General features: G+C 39.3%; 3 protein-coding genes and 1 pseudogene across 4 annotated transcripts in view; 2 read left to right on the forward strand and 2 right to left on the reverse strand.

Annotated features, from left to right (window-relative positions):
- Positions 1 to 581: 581 nt before the first annotated feature.
- Positions 582 to 13,404, reverse strand: LOC124895975. 2 transcript variants are annotated; one of them, XM_047406753.1, is made up of 2 exons: positions 12,105 to 13,356; positions 582 to 5,465 (listed from the first exon to the last, which is right to left on the reverse strand). In XM_047406753.1, the coding sequence occupies exon 2, from the start codon at positions 4,420 to 4,422 to the stop codon at positions 3,145 to 3,147; it is 1,278 nt and encodes a 425-aa protein (XP_047262709.1). In that variant the 5' UTR covers positions 4,423 to 5,465; positions 12,105 to 13,356; the 3' UTR covers positions 582 to 3,144. The 2 variants fall into 2 exon arrangements, 1 of the variants encoding a protein (XP_047262709.1); XR_007052271.1 differs by lacking the exon at positions 582 to 5,465 and adding an exon at positions 5,483 to 11,383 and having other exon boundaries at positions 12,105 to 13,404.
- On the reverse strand, positions 2,043 to 2,942 carry LOC124896248. Its single transcript, XM_047407786.1, has 2 exons — positions 2,806 to 2,942; positions 2,043 to 2,502 (listed from the first exon to the last, which is right to left on the reverse strand). Exons 1-2 carry the CDS (start codon positions 2,940 to 2,942, stop codon positions 2,043 to 2,045), a joined length of 597 nt encoding a protein of 198 aa, XP_047263742.1.
- An 842-nt stretch (positions 13,405 to 14,246) lies between the features above and the next one.
- On the forward strand, positions 14,247 to 14,980 carry LOC124895976 (annotated as a pseudogene).
- A 1,663-nt stretch (positions 14,981 to 16,643) lies between these two features.
- LOC107855768 (chlorophyll a-b binding protein 21, chloroplastic) overlaps positions 16,644 to 17,366 on the forward strand; it is a 3,960-nt gene continuing 3,237 nt past the window's right edge. Inside the window, exon 1 of the mRNA XM_047406754.1 lies at positions 16,644 to 17,364. Within this exon, the coding sequence (XP_047262710.1) occupies positions 16,729 to 17,364 (636 nt within the window). The 5' untranslated portion in view covers positions 16,644 to 16,728. The remainder of the gene's footprint in view (positions 17,365 to 17,366) is intronic.

Below are 17,366 nucleotides of genomic sequence, written 5' to 3' on the forward strand. Positions count from 1 at the left end.
CTATTTCAAATAATATGACTTATAGATGACCCTCAAATTGTCAATTTCTAGGAAATCTTTTATATTATTTATCCGTAGATAGCGACTCAAAGGCGTCCCTTCAACTCATGTTCTCTCGATGCATTCAAGTGCTGATTCATAAAATAATGAGATATCCTCGACGCCAGCGTTTATGTCTTGCATGTAAACAAATATAAAATGATAATGATATCCTCGATGCTAGCGTTGTGTCTTGTGTGTCAATAGATATATTGAATGCTAATGATATCCTTGACGCTAGCGTTGTGTCTAGTGTATTAACAGCTATTAAATAATGATGATAGCCTTGATGTCAACATTGTGTCTTGCGTGTCAACAGATATATTGAATGCTAATGATATCCTCGACACTAGCGTTGTGTCTAGCGCATCAACAGATATTGAATGATGATGATATCTTTGACGCCAGCATTGTGTCTTGCGTGTCAACAAATATATTGAATGTTGATGATATCCTCGATGCCAGCATCGTGTCTAGTACATCAACAGATATTGAATGATAATGATATCCTTGACGCCAGTGTTGTGTCTTGCGTGTCAACAGATATAAAATGATGATGATATCCTCGACGCTAGCGTTGTGTCTTATATGTCAACAGATATATTGAATGCTGATGATATCCTCGACGCCAGCGTTGTGTCTAGCATGTCAACAGATATTGAATAGTTTTCTTGGGCAATGGTATAAGATGGCCCTCTTGGCGATAATATGCAATGACCCTTTCGGCAATGATATGCAGTGGTTCTTTCGGTAAATTAAAAATAGTTTCAACTGAAATCATTTGTCAGGATCTTGCTTTCTGCATGTACCTGTACTCAAGGTAGACGATTAGTAGACACAAAGTCGTTTTTGCTAGCGAATGCTTTTTAGAAAAATTCTAAATACAATATTTGTAAAGAAGACAAAACACTTTTATTTGTCCTCCATGATCTCAAGAAATGAGATGGACAACTTCAAAAGGTCTTCAATATATGGGTACTAAACCCATTTTTAGGGCTACCCAAAAATAGTTCTTGAGCATTAGTGCTCTGGTGTGGCTCCCAATTTGCTCGGAGATTTTTGAAAGAGATTTTCATTTTTGTGTATTGGTCCTTGCGCCCATAAAAAATGATTAGTTTGAGTGAAACTACTCCGTGTTGACCTCCTTCGATCCTTGATTTACCCTTCGCCATTTTTTAGGTATTTCGTCGTGTTGGGACTTCCACTTATGACTCTCCGTCCTAATTGATGTCTAGGCAATAACTAAGTAAAAGATTTATATATATTTTAGTACTCTTAATTTTTAGAAAATAGTTTTGAGAACTCCTGCAAAACTTTGAAAAATCTCTGCCAGTCATGTCATGTGCTAGCTCAACGACCTTCTTTCTCTTGATTCTAACAATGTCTGACGTTTGACGGAGGATAGCTGAGATTCAGGATTGTCGAGGCTCTCTACCAGAGGTTTTATCAAAGATGGAGATTCATTCTTCCTAGACTTTATCACAGGTGGTTATTCTCAAATCTCAACTTCGACCTCTAGTGCTGGCGAATCTGAAATATATTCCAGTATTTGATTGAAATTTTGAGGTCTCCCTTAAAATTTCTGCCCCAGTTTAAAGTAGTCTGAGATGATATCATCTTGAGTGGATCTAAAGTCTTTGCTGATCTTCATTCTCTTTGTTGGATGTTGATCTTCTCTTGTGAATTTTCGATATTCCTTCTAAAAAATTCTGCTCCAGTTTTCATTTCCTAGGGTTATATGATCGAACCGTTGGGGCGCCTACGTATCCCGTTGAAGCAGGAATCAGGTCAAACGTAGTTTAGGATTACGCTAAGAATATACAAAACAAATTAATGGGTTGACCGAAGCCGATATAGGCCGCATACGTATCCCTTTCTTGGGAATTCAGGTCAAACGTAGTTCGTACATAAAGGGAAAGGTGTTCTAGGCAATTACACATCATAAAACACATTATTACATGGCGATTACAGATAAACTAAGAACCACAAAACTAGAACGCCCTTCAAACATAGTATCTTTTCACCACATCAAAATTGATTGGTTTGGTCCACTCATGGCCATCCATCTCAGAAAAAATCAGAGCCCCTCTAGATAGTACCTTGCGAACAATGTATGGACCTTGCCAATTTGGAGCGAACTTGCCCTTGTAATCTTTTTGGTGAGGAAGTATGCATTTGAGAACTAATTGCCCAACTTCAAATGTTCGAGCTCTCACTTTCTTGTTGAAAGCACGAATCATCTTGTGCTGATATAACTGACCATGACACATGGCAACCATTCTCTTTTCATCAATCAACATGAGTTCTTCACAACGAGCGCGGACCCACTCTTTGTTACTTAGTCCGACCTCTTGAATAATCTTCAGGGAAGGTATTTCAACCTCAGCAGGTATCACAACTTCATTCCCGTAAACCAACAAATAGGGAGTTGACCAGATGGAGGTTCTAACTGTTGTGCGATACCTAGCAAAGCATAAGGTAACATCTCATGACATGATCTATCATTTTGACCATCTTTCTCAAGATCTTCTTGATGTTCTTATTGGCAGTTTCTACGGCTTCATTCATCTGTGGACGATATGCGGTAGAGTTGCGATGCACAATTTTGAACTGATCATAAATTTCTTTCATCAAGTGACTGTTCAAGTTTTCCCCATTATCAGTAATGATTGATTACGGCACTCCGAATCGGCAAATCAAGTTATTCTAACGAAATCTGCAACCATTTTCTTAGTGACGACTCTATATGACGCAGCTTTGACCCACTTAGTGAAGTAGTCAATGGCAACAAAAATAAATTTATGCCCATTCGATGCTGATGGCTCTATCGGTCCGATAACATCCATGCTCCAAGCTACGAAAGGCCAAAGTGAATTCATTTCATGAAGCTCGTGTGGAGGCATTCGAATCAAATCTCTATGTGTCTGACATTTTGGACATCTCTGCACATACTTACTAAATCATTCTCCATAGTCATCCAGAAGTAGCCCGTTCTCAGGATCTTTATGGCAAGGACAAACCCATTCATGTGGGGTCTGTAAACTCCTATGTGTACTTCTTTTATCAATTAATTGGCTTCCACAGCATCTACGCATCTTAAAAATCCTAAATCAGGTGTCCTCTTAAAAAGAAATTCCCCACTTGGAAAGTAGTTTTTTGCCAAACGTTGGGTTGTTTGTTTTGGTTGTTGCTGGCCTCTTCAGGATATATTCCAGATTCTAAATACCTTTTAATGTCATAGTACCATGGCTTTCCATCGGGCTTCTCTTCAACATGTGCACAGTACGCAAGTTTCTCCTTCAAGCTTATTTCCAAAGGATCAATATAACTCTGATCTGGGTGCCGAATCATAGAGGATATAGTGGCCAAAGCGTCAACAAACTCATTTTGTATTCTTGGGATATGTCTGAAATCAACTTCTTTGAATTTTCCACATAATTCCTGTACCAGCTCAACATAAGGAGTAATCTTGGAATTTTTTACCGCCCATTCTCCCCGTACCTGGTGAATCAGCAAATCTAAATCCCCGATGACTAGCAATTCACGAACACCCATATCAAGTGCCAATTTGAGACCCAGGATGCAAGCTTCATATTCGGCCATGTTGTTGGTGCATGGGAAACGCAACTTAGTAGTTACTGGATAATGTTGACCCATTTCTGAGACCAACACTGCTCTGATTCCTGAACCTTTGAACTTGACCGCTCCATCAAAGAATAACCTCCATCCAGGGTAAATTTCTGTAATGTCTTCTCCCACAAATAAAATTTCCTCATATGGGAAGTAAGTTCGAAGTGGTTCATACTCATCATCAATTGGATTCTCTGCCAAATTATCTGTCAAAGCTTTCCCCTTGATTGCATTTTGAGTTACATACATGATGTCAAACTCGCTCGGCAATATTTGCCACTTGGCTAGCTTTCCTGTGGGCATAGTCTTCTGTATTATATACTTCAATGAATCCATTCTCGAGATGATGTATGTCGTGTACGAAGACAGATAATGCTTCAACTTTTGTGTAGCCCAAGTCAAAGCACAACATGTCGTTTCTACAAGAGTATAACGGGCTTCATATGGCGTAAACTTTTTACTCAAGTAGTAAATGGCTTTCTCTTTTCTACCGGTCTTATCATGTTGCCTGAGGACACATCCAAAAGCATTTTCTGAGACTGGCAGGTAAAGCAATAATGAAATTTCTTCTCTTGGTGGAACCAAAATCGGTGGTGCAGATAGATATTCTTTGATGTGGTCAAAAGCTCTCTGATATTCTTCTGTCCGCTCATTCAATGCATTTTTGTTCAACATCTTGAGAATTGACTCACATATGAATGTCGATTGAGCGATGAAGCTATTAATGTAATTCAAATGACCCATGAAACTCATAACTTTCTTCTTAGTCCTTGGCGATGGCAAGTCCTGGATTGTCTTGATTTTGGATGGGTCTAACTCGATGCCTCTTCTGCTAACTATGAACAGCAACTTCCCTGATGGCACACCAAAAGCACACTTAGCAGGATTTAACTTTAAACTGTACTTTCTTAATCTGTTGAAGAATTTCTCCAGATGAGTCAGATGATCCGACCTCTCGCGGGATTTGATAATTATATCATCCACGTACACCTCAATCTATTTATGGATCATATCATGGAAAATCGTCATCATAGCCTTCATATATGTTGTACCCGCATTCTTGAGACCAAACGACATTACCCTGTAATGATAAATACCCCAGGGCGTAATAAAAGTCGTCTTTTCTGCATCTTCCTCATCTATCAATATCTGATGATACCCGGCAAAATAATCGACGAATGACTGAATTTCATGCTTTGCACAGTTATCGATAAGGATGTGGATGTTGGGCAACGAAAAATTATCTTTAGGACTGGCTCTATTCAAGTCTCTATAGTCAACACAAATTTGAATCTTGCCGTCCTTCTTCGGCACAGGGACAATGTTGGCCAACCATGTTGGATATTTTGTGACCTCCACAACCTTAGACTGGATTTGTTTTGTCACTTCTTCCTTGATCTTTGACTTAAATCTGGCTTGAATTTCCGCATTTTTTGCTTAACTGGATCAAACTCTGGATTTATTGGCAACTTATGCGACATAATACTGGTGCTCAATCTCGGCATATCATCATAGGACCAAGCAAAATCGTCAATATATTCCCGTAACAGGTGAATGAGCTCTCTCTTTTGTGCTTCCGCCAAGTGGACGCTAACACTTGTTTCTTTGATTTTATCTTGATCTACGAGTTGACTATTTTAGTTTCCTCTAGGTTAGGCTTTTGTCGATTCTCAAACTCCTCTATATCTTCAAATAATTGTTCCTCATCACCGTCCTTCCAATCATCATCATTCCCCTTATTTTGTTCGTCTAAGCTTTGATATGACATGACATTGGCAGATTTTAAGTTACTGTTACTGTAATGGACAAACAAACCAAGTTAGATGATAATAAGATAATAATAAAATATACGAATAGGAATGTTTCAAGAATAATAATTTTTTTTTAAATGAATGAAGGCCTTTTCAATGAAATTTGCGAGATAATTACAAAACCATGGCTCATGACTCGCGCAAATACTAGTCCATGCCTTTTTGAAAGCAGTAAAATATAAAAATAAAGTTTTAAGATATAAAGTGTGGATCGTGGGGCCTCTTCCAGATCATCACTGATTTTAAAACTATTATTAATTGCCCTTTCATCTACCACGATGGGCGACGAGTTGGAGTGGAGGTCTAGTTTTTCAAGGCCTCCCCTGGAGTAATCTTCTTCACCCCACCGGACTTTGTGAAATCTTCTGGTATAGCATTGCATCCCTCAAAAAAATCTCCTATCCCATACTCAAGAACATCATCATTCGACACGTCCCGTATAGGAAATGTTGGTACAGAAGCGAAAAGGGCCTACACAGACTCTGCTCTGACTTATCCTCAACCATATCCTTCTCGGTAGGCTGATATCCTAACCCATATTTAGAGGCTTTCTCTGGGATCATAATAGGCTCAATAATTCCTTGTAGATTCGTACCCAAACCCCGACCAGGCTCGAATCTATTTCTTAATATCACCGTCGCAATTATTTTGTAGACAGAAGGCATTGTCCCTTTGAGCGTCAGATCCTTCTCCACAGCATTTATAATTTCAACCGTATAGAAACTACTACCCTTTGGAACATCTTCAATCACCAGCACATAACCATTGGGACGATCCGCTCGGCTTCCTTCCCCTTGGATGACTACTTCATGATCCCAAATGAACTTCAATAGTTGATGATGGGGTGATGAAATGGCCTTTGTACCATGTATCCATGGTCTTCCCAAGATCAGGTTGTAGCTAGGATGAATATCCATAACATGAAACTTAGTTTTGAACTCAGCAGGTCCTATTTGGATGTACAAATCAATTTCTCCTATGGTATCTCTCTGCCCTCCATCGAATGCTCTCATATTTACGTGGCTTTGATGAATTTTTCCCAAATTATAGCCCATTTGAACCAACGTAGAGAGGGTACAAATATTCACACCAGATCTATCATCTATTAATACCTGATTAATCGCATAATCTTGGCAAATGACAGTGACATGCAAGGCTTTATTGTGCATCACTCCTTCAAAAGGCAACTCTTCATCACTGAATGATATACGATGATTCCCCACAATGTTTCCTATCATCGCAGTCATGTTCTCAACACTCATTCCTACGGGAACATACGCTTCATCCAAGACCTTTGATAAAGCTTATCGGTGGTATTGCGAACTCATTGATAGTGCCAAAATGGAGATTTGGGCTGGCGTCTTCTCTAAATGTTTGACAATTGAATAATCTTTGGGTTGCATACGCCTCCAAAATTCCTCAGCCTCCCCTTTAGTGGTTGGCCTTTTCTGTGAATCTTTTTTGTTGGTCAATTCTTTAGGGATGTAGCATCATCCCGATTGCATCATCCCTTAGGCAACAACGGTTTTTACAATATATTCCTTTCTTGGCGGGGGACTGTACACTTGGATAGGGGCCGTTATCACTATAAATGGGGATTTTTCGTTGACACTTAAGGTAGCCACAACTCTCTCTATCTTTTCTACCTCTTCTGCCCTTTTGCAGTCTTCTGAATTCATCTTAGTAATAGTCTTGCCAGACACCCATTCTCATTTTATTTCAATCATGTTAATAGTAGATCCCCCATGATTAGGCAATGGGTTACTATTGACATTTAGTGTCGATGACTGAAGTGTGATGACCTTTTGATCAATCAGATCTTGGATCCTCTGTTTTAAGATAAAACAGTCCTCGGTACTGTGCCCTGCTGCTCCTGAATGATAAGAACAATTTTGATCAGGATGATAAAATCGAGAGTTGGGATTGACAAGATTTGGCTGGATCGATTACAAGTGACCGACATTTTTCAATCTTTCAAATAGTTGGGTGCGACTTTCAGCAAGCAGCGTCAAGTTTTGGGGAGGTTTATTTTTTATGTTTGGATGCGGAGTGTTATAATGATTTTGATTTGCAGGAGGAAGCACTTAATGATAATTTGGAGGTCCTTGGATGTTTGTTCGGATGTTTGGAAGAGTGGATTGGATATTAGGATGATAATTCGGCGGTGGAACTTGACATTGGGGAAAAATATTTGGCTGCGAAGCTTGGAATTGGGATTGGACATTTAGGAGTGGAGCTTGGTACTGGGGTTGACTATTTGGGAGTGGAGTTTGGTACTGAGGTTGGACATTTGGAAGTGAAGCTTGGTATTGGGGTTGGGTGTAGAATACATGCTGAAAGTTTGGTGATGGTGGAAAAGAGAAAATATTCCTAGAGTTGAACCTTTTTTTCGTTTTTGCAATAGAATCAGCAGAAACCGTGCCTACATCCTCTTTTTTCTTCTTCGAGAACATAACAGTTTCGAACGATGTTGGGGTCTTGGCAATTTTTTCCTATACGAATACCTTCTTCCAGTGATTACCCGATTTTTACCAAATCTGCAAAAGTTGCCCTGAAACGGACACCATCCTGGTATAATATTCTCCTTCTTGAGCGTGAGAGAACACGGATACCATTTCTTCCACAGACATGGAGGGTTGCACTTTGGCAGCTTCCTTCCTCCAACGAAAAACATAGTCTCGAAAACTCTCATCACTCTTTTGTTTGATTCGATCTAGTGAATACCGGTCCGAGATAATTTTAATGTTGAATGAGAACCTGTCGAAGAAACCCTTAGCCAATGCTTTCCAACCAGTCCATTTTTTTTGGCTGCTGATACATGAACCACTCTAAGGCTCACCGCTTAAACTTCGGCTGAATAGGTGCATCAATAACGCCTCATTTTTCTCGATCCCTACCAGTTGCTCACAGTACCTCCTCAGATGGGCCATTCCCAGCACCATCAAACACTTCAAACTTGGGGACCTTGTACCCTTCTGGTAGATCTACTCTAGAGTGAACACATAAGTCATCGTACCCTAAACCGTCGTGGTCCCTCGCTTCATGAGATTCTTTGATCCTCATGATCTCTTCATTCATAGCTAGCAACCTAATTTCATGCTCGATCATCCACTCTTTCTCCTTCTCTTAGTAATGGTCCATATCAAAATTAGGTAGGGGATTATAGATGTCAGGGGATATGATGGCATGAGGGGGCTTTGGAAAGGAGGCTTGATTTTGCAAATGAAAGAAAGTTTGTTGGTAGGTGGGGAGGACGTTTTGAAATTTAGGAAGGTTTTATGGAATTTACGAGTGGTTTGGTGGAATTGGAGGAGAATTCTGTGGATTTGGAAACGAATTTGGTGGATTCAGGAATAGATTTGATGGATTTTACGGGTTTGGAAGTGAATCCTGTGGATTTGGGAATGAATTTTCTTGATTTGAAAATGTGTTTTGGGGATTTGGGAATAGATTCGTAGATGGGTTTTGTGGGGTTAGAGATGGATTTTGTGGATGGTAGGCATCTGGGTTATTTTCGCGATTGGTATTTTGGACAAGTGAAGGGGCAGAGACGGATGATATGTTATTTGGCTGATCCCCGAGAATAGGCGTACTAAGGGAAGGGATTTGGAGTGGAGTCCCATGTCCTCCTGGAGCGGGAGCATTAACAGTGATGGCCAGGTGAGCCGAATCTCGAGTACAATTTATTTCCCCCTGAAGCATTTCAAGCTTTCTTGCGAGTTCCGTAATCATCTCATTCTGTTCCACTATTAGATTGTCTCTGATGGTCAATGCGTTTTCTTCATTATTTCTAGTATTATTAAATAATGGTCAGAGGATGGGATTTTGTGCGCTTTTGACCGGGTAAAATAGGGATGTTCTTCCAGCTTATATCAACACAGAGTAGTTTCTACTATCTGTTAAGTAAAACAACTCAAAGGCAGATGTGTTAGTTTCCGTATGTGATAAGTAATGCAAAATATTTGACAAGAAATAATCACATAGAGTTTTTTGAGTCATAGACAAATTCATCCATAGGAGTATAGCGAATAAACTTGCCTTTGATCCAAATAAACACACATAAGAACATAAGACAATTATATCACACAAAACATTATAATAATGTGTATCCTAACTGGGGTGACCCTTTTTGAGACAAGGGTTCAGGCCTAACGATTTTGAAGAAAATATATGCTTCCTTAAAGTCAATCCATTATCCCCTAACTTATATAGACACGAAAAAGGGCATAAATGCCTTCAAAAAAAATAAGAAAAGAGGGATACAATCTTTAGGGAAAAAGGGAAAAAACATGAAAGAAAATGAGTTCCCACACAGGGGAAATAGAAAAACTAGCTACCGGAGGCTCCTTTGTCTGTCTTTGCCTTCTTTTCCTTGTTCACCTCCTGTGCTATTTGATACCTATTGATGATCAGATGACTCCCGTATAATTGTGCCTTGCTGTGGTAAGTTATTTTCCCTATACTATCGAGTTGAGAGGCCATGCTATCATCCAAATCGATTAAACACTGCCTAGCATCATCAGCCTCTTGCCTAGCTCTTTTCAACTCTTCCCTCAACATACGTATTGTTAAAGCATCTTCTACATGCGATGTCGGTGCGCGATTTCACTTTTCTAAAATTTATCCTGAAGCTTGTGGAGTCGGATCTGATGCTCGGATTCTACATCCACGACCCAAGTGGGCACGTTTGGCCCCGAAATTAATGCTCCGCCAAGGCTCTTTTTTAACCACTCCTTGTAAGTATCGTTGACTTCAGGTTCATACCCTATATGGAAAGAGACTTCCGTCCACCTTCTCCTTTTAAATCCGTTTATCATGTAGTCTTTGAGCGGGGGCTCGCTTTCATCATATTCGGTGAAGAATCTGAGCATAGAATCGATTTGAGGCGTCTCCTTCTTGATCTTAAATTGCCTAAGAACTCTACCAAAATTGTAGGGACAGGTTCCCCTGATACCCGGAAGTACTAGAAAAGGCCACTCGCCCCCTCGAATAATGTATTTCCCTAAATGAAGATAGTTAAGGGACCATTGGGCATCGTCATCTCTTAATTCTCCAATAGTCTTAAACCAAAATTCATGAGATGCTTCCCTTTTGAACCTGTGTAAAAACAACCACATGTCGTGCGATTCTAGCAGATTCCACCTTGTTTTGTGGTCAGGTTGTGTTATTCTAGGATTTTTCACCAAATGAATCATCATCCACCATTGTAACATAAGGTTGCAGCCTTGAAAGAAACGATTCTCGACTTGACACCTTCCCAAAGTTTGATATAAGTCGGCAACAATCATAGGATCTAAGTTGTGAAATACCTTTTTATAATTGTACTCCATTCCAAAGAAGAGTGCATAGGTCACCGAGACAACCCTCGAATGAATTGTGTCATTTTCCCCTTATGGGAACACCATGGTTCCAAGTAGGCCTACCGCAAATGCAAAGGCTCTCGACTCTGTCCATTTTGCTTCTGACTCATATTTATGCCCAAATTTGTGAAAAGCATTGAATCTCCTGAACCGACGATACAACTCACGAAAAATGATATTTTCTCTACATGTTCTCCTAGCCTGGTGTCGTCGTCAGTTAAAAATACCTCCTTGATCTTTTGACGATCCCACACAACCGGGACTAAAATGTTCTTATCAGGTGTCTCCCTTCTCTTAAAACATATTTCCGTACTCTTGTAACAAATCAATACCTCTTCAATGGTAGGAGTCAATTCAACATCCCCAAAGCGAAATACCATATTCTGATCATCCCAAAAATTTATTAGTACATGGATAATTTCGGGCTAAGCGTCCATCTCGATCAAAGAAGGAAGATGCCCAATGTGTGTTCTAACAATCTTTTTCTCTCCTGCGCTCATGTGGTCCCTTGAACTTTTCGTGGGAATGTAGTTGAGTCATATCCTACATGAAAGCAGACAAAGATAAGCCTTCCCCGGACCCCAAAGGATAATGGATTGAATTAGACAAGCATGTATTTTTTTCAACACATAAATATGATTCGTCTGTAATTAACTCGGGGTCAATAGACGTAGGGTAGGTTTTCTAATGGGCCCAATACCCCACTCGGGTACTGGGTCGTCCTAGACTCATGCCTAAAATAGGATTTTGGTTTCGTTCTATCCTCTGTGTCTAGAGTAGTTTGAACACTGATTCTCAAAAGGACAACTTGAGTTTGAAAATATGAACAGTGTTAGATGACTCACGTGCTAATAAGATATTCGTATTTCCAACACATTTTGAAATTGAACAACAAGGGCCGGACATCCACGAAACCCCAAAACAGTTTAAATAATGCAGGGATATGCCATGAGATGCGATAATTAATATTTACAGAATTGAAACATATAAACACATAAACATTTAATCAAAAGACAAAATCAAACATTTGGTTAGAACAGTGGCTTGTCAAAACGATCGAACCGAAACATACGAAATCAAAAGTGGAGCGAAGGATTGGAGTGTAGACATTTATGCAACGAACAACATAACGACAATCTTTTCAAGCAAATCCTATGACCATAACAACCATCTACAAAAAACCATCCCACTATCACTATAATTACAAAACTATGAAGGATGAGATGAAGAAGCAAAACAAACTCAAAGGAAAAGGTGCGTTTACCTGTTTCAGAGCAGCAAAATGGGTTGTTGAGATGACGACCGGATTTCAACACCACTAGAAATTTTAACATGGTGACCACGAAAGCTCGAACTAGTCGTCGACCAAAGACACCTATATTAAAAACTTTGTTTCCTTTCTCTGGAAACTTCCTCCTTGGTTTCTGAACTTAGCCCTCTCTATCAATTTCCTAATTTAAGAAATTTTTTCCTAAAGTTTTTCGACCCCAAAACCCTCGATACTTTTGCGAAATTTTCCAAACCCCCCAGTTGGAATCCCTTTACCTCTAAGGTTGTGAACCTAGAAAAAAAGAGGAGAGTCCCGTCTAAAAAAAAATCCCCCCATCCCAGTGACCCAATGGATCCTTACATATGGGATGAATTGGGGGTAATCTAGGGATTTAAAAAAAAAGAGAAATTCGAAATTCAGAATCCCATCTTCCCATAGCCTCATTTTTTAGCCCAAAACATACCAACTTTGGATTTTTTTTGGAGAAATTTGCAACAGGTAGACTAATACCATTTAGGAAAAACGGACTCTTTCCAAGAACCAATGAAAATCATCCAACTCTGTACGAAATCGTACAATCTTATCCGAGAAACACGGGATTGAATCGTTGGGGATGACACCTAGGCTCGTTCTAGAAGATTTGGGACTGATTTTTTCTTAGATTCCTTTCTCGTCTTTCTAACGCGTGATATGCGTGTGGAGAGCAAACAAAAAGGTTGGGGCTGGTGGAGTCGGGTTATCGGGTTGATGGATTCGGATTTTTCGCCGTTGTTGGTTGCTTGTGTTGTCAATGAAGGTGGTGGTGTTGCAGTATTACAGCTGTTTTTGGTTTTCCCTTGGTTTGAAGAGAAAGAAGATAAAGGGGGTAAAGGGAATTGGGTTGGATCGGGTCACAGGTGGTTGATTTAGGCCTGCTTGAGAAAACAGAGCAAAATAGGCTGGTGGGGATGCTGAAATTGGGCCTGGTTATGAATCGGATGTTGTTGTTGGGCTGGGGCGGTCAATATAATTAAAGAAAAAGATTGCTGAGAAAATGGGTTGGGTTTGCTGTCATTTGAAAATTGTTGGGTCATCTGAAAGTTTTGGACTAACGGCCCAACTGAAAGGGGAAAGGGCTGATCTTAACTATTAGGTTGGCAAGGCTAGTAAGCTAAATTAAGAAAGTGGGCTGCTATTTGTAGTTTATAAAATGGGACAATATTGATTTAATTGGGTGGATTATGTAATTGTGGTCAAAGCTGATAGGTTGGCCGAATTGAATCAAAATTCGAAATCAATTAATATTTCCTTTAATTCCGAGCTTCTTGATTTAATAAAATTTAAACAAATATTTATATGAACAAATTATTTTTGAGATTAAATTATGTTTAGACCAAGATTAACCATTCGAAATTATTTCAAGACAAACTTTGATTATTTTATAGAAAATAGCCATTTAAGTAACCAAAGCATATAATTTCATATAGTCGGGCACGATAACATGTTATTGCTACTTAAAGTGATGAAATTACCCCAATAAATATTTTTGAAAATTTCCTTTATTCAATAAAATAAATGTTGTAATCTTATTAAGAATCGAAGAACTCGAAATTAAACTTAGTTATGGGGGGGTAAAAATTAGGTGTCAACATCAATTTGGACACAAAAGTTTTAAGCTTTTTGAAATACTATAAATCACAATGAACCCAAGGTCTAATGGTCAATGAAGTGGGTTGAGAACCTCAGAAGTTTTAGGTTCAAATCCCATGTTGGTGGGAGGTGGCGAATACCGGACACCATGGTTATCTAAAAATAAAAAGTACTACTATAAATCACAATAATTAACAACTTGAAATATTTAAAACACATATAAAGAAATTCCATCAAACAAAAACTTGGTTGACTCTCGAAATTCAATTGTGCCACATAAATTAGGACGGAGGATATACTGCTTAAGGTCTAGTCCTACATTTCAAAACTCATAAAGTTCAAATCTTGATCCACCTTTGCTTATTAAGCAATTACAGGTTAATCTTTTGACAAACATCAGTAATTGATAATCTGATACAAATGAATTTCAGCTTTTACTCAATTTATTTAGTGAAATGCTACGCCATAGTTCTACTCTGAATGAACTATAGTCCTGGTGGATAAAATCTTGAGAAATTCCCAATGGATAAGAGATATCATATTGAGTCTCCAAGCTACTTGACCGGTGAATTCCCCGGTGACTACGGGTGGGACACTGCTGGACTTTCAGCAGACCCAGAAACCTTTGCCAAGAACCGTGAACTTGAGGTGATCCACTGCAGATGGGCTATGCTTGGTGCTCTTGGATGTGTCTTCCCCTAGCTCTTGGCCCGTAATGGTGTCAAGTTTGGTGAGGCTGTGTGGTTCAAGGCTGGAGCCCAGATATTCAGCGAGGGTGGACTTGATTACTTGGGCAACCCAAGCTTGGTCCATGCACAAAGCATTTTGGCTATCTGGGCTTGTCAAGTTGTCTTGATGGGAGCTGTTGAGGGATACCGTATTGCTGGTGGGCCTCTAGGTGAGGTTGTCGACCCACTGTACCCTGGTGGCAGCTTTGACCCATTAGGTCTTGCTGATGATCCAGAGGCATTCGCTGAGCTCAAGGTAAAGGAGATTAAGAACGGTAGACTTGCTATGTTCTCTATGTTTGGATTCTTTGTTCAGGCCATTGTTACAGGAAAGGGTCCATTGGAGAACCTTGCTGACCACCTAGCAGATCCAGTTAACAACAACGCCTGGGCCTATGCCACAAACTTCGTTCCCGGAAAATAAATATCATAATATAATTCTTAAAATTTGATTGCTTGATGGCCTTGTAAAGTTGTTGTGAGTGAGTTGACAATAGAATAAATGTTTGTTATATCTCAATGATGATGTAGTTCTGAGTTTCACTTTCCAAAGACATGTATCATATATTGCCATTTTCAATTTTCATACCAAAGGGAAAAAAAAGAAGAGCATAGCAAAAAAGACCGAAGCTGCATTTGGGATATGGTAACTAGAAAAACTAGAAAGCTGTTAAAAGCTTAAAACTTAAATTTACAGACCGGAGAAACTTATGGAATTCAATTAATTCTCAAGAAGTAATACTCAAAATCAGTGCAAATAATAATGCTGAACGATATGATGTTATTACATGATTCCTCATTTTTCTTTCAACAAGTAAAAAGGATCATCATATTATTTTACTACTAGACCAATGACATTTCAGTTAAAAGGGAAAACCAATATGCTTTGTAGTCTGAATGTAGCAAGTACTGCTATATGAGTTTCCAGGTCATAATACTTAGGTTTACGTGTACCTTAATTTAATTAGCATCTTTAATTTGAACAAATTCATAAATTTCTTCTATACTATTCCTTCCTTACATGCATGTGTGAGCTTAACAGAGGCAGGCATCCTTCCAAACATGGCACATAGTAATGACCAGAGCCAAAAGGACATAGTAAGAAGAAGATAAAAGTAAGCTATACATGACACTTACTAGAAAGGCAATTAAGTTCTATGCATTGACATTATAAAAATACTAATACAATCATATCACTTATTAACAGGGACAGAGGTAGTCTTCCGCATACTGTTTGACAGAACCAATTAGCTTTTGCCCAAATAATGTATGTGTTACAAGAATCATTAAATATGTATGTAATCAAATTCAGAATCTATTTACTGCTCCCTCTGTTTTAGAATTTTGAAATTCAAACTTTTAAACTTTGACAGTCAATTTGGACACAAAAGTTTTAATTTTTTTGAAATAAAATCTATGTACTTGGAAACTATGTAAACAATAATATAAATCACAATGCACTCAAGGTTATGGGCTAATGATCAATGAAGTGGGTTGAGAACCTTAGTGATCTTAGGTTCAAATCCCATGTTGGTGGGAAGTGGCAAACACTGGATACCACGGTTATCTAAAAATAAAAAGTACTACTATAAATCACAATAATTAATAACTTGAAATATTTAAAAGACATGTAAACAAATTTCCATCAAAGAAAAACTTGGTTGGCTCTCGAAATTGCAATTGTGCCACACAAATTGGGACAACGGATATACTACTTAAGGTCTAGTCCTAGATTCAAAACTCATAAAATTCAAATCTTGATCCACCTTTGCTTATTAAGCAATTACAGGTTAATCTTTTGACAAACATCAGTAATTGATAATCTAATACAAGTGAATTTCAGTTTTTCCTCAATTTACTTAGTGAAATGCCAAACCATAGTTCTACACTGAATGAGCTATAGTCATGGTGGATAAAATCTTGAGAAATTCCCAATGGATAAAAGATATCATATTGAAGCTCGAGAATTCATAGAATAGATTTCAAGCCTTGCAGCCACATATAGGAGGACAAAATTGGTTGGGTCCCCCTTAGTGAACATCCTGGAAAATTGATGGATTGGAATTGCCAAGAGTGCATTAATTGCTATACATGGGATCTTGATACCCAATGAGATTTTAGCTATAGACATCACTAGATAAGAGGATTCTTTCTCTCTACTTACTACTATATATTCTGAAACCCAACTAACTTCAGCTTCATCACAACCAGCTTCAACAATATTTCATACCATCAAACACTTACTTTTCTCTTGATAAGCCATGGCAGCTTCTACAATGGCTCTTTCTTCCCCTTCTTTTGCTGGACAGGCAGTGAAACTCTCACCCTCTGCCTCAGAAATCACTGGAAATGGAAGGATCTCTATGAGAAAGGCTGTCTCCAAGCCTGCCTCATCTGGCAGCCCATGGTATGGCCCAGACCGTGTTAAGTACCTGGGCCCATTCTCCGGTGAGGCCCCAAGCTACTTGACCGGTGAATTCCCTGGTGACTACGGGTGGGACACTGCTGGACTTTCAGCAGACCCCGAAACCTTTGCCAAGAACCGAGAACTCGAGGTGATCCACTGCAGATGGGCTATGCTTGGTGCTCTTGGATGTGTCTTCCCTGAGCTCTTGGCCCGTAATGGTGTCAAGTTTGGTGAGGCTGTGTGGTTCAAGGCTGGATCCCAGATATTCAGCGAGGGTGGACTTGACTACTTGGGCAACCCAAGCTTGGTCCATGCACAAAGCATCTTGGCCATCTGGGCTTGCCAAGTTGTCTTGATGGGAGCCGTTGAGGGATACCGTATTGCTGGTGGGCCTCTTGGCGAGGTTGTCGACCCACTCTATCCCGGTGGCAGCTTTGACCCATTAGGTCTTGCTGATGATCCAGAGGCATTTGCTGAGCTCAAGGTAAAGGA

This window comes from Capsicum annuum, chromosome 2 (genome assembly GCF_002878395.1).
Source record: "Capsicum annuum cultivar UCD-10X-F1 chromosome 2, UCD10Xv1.1, whole genome shotgun sequence".
Taxonomy (NCBI): Eukaryota; Viridiplantae; Streptophyta; class Magnoliopsida; order Solanales; family Solanaceae; genus Capsicum; species Capsicum annuum.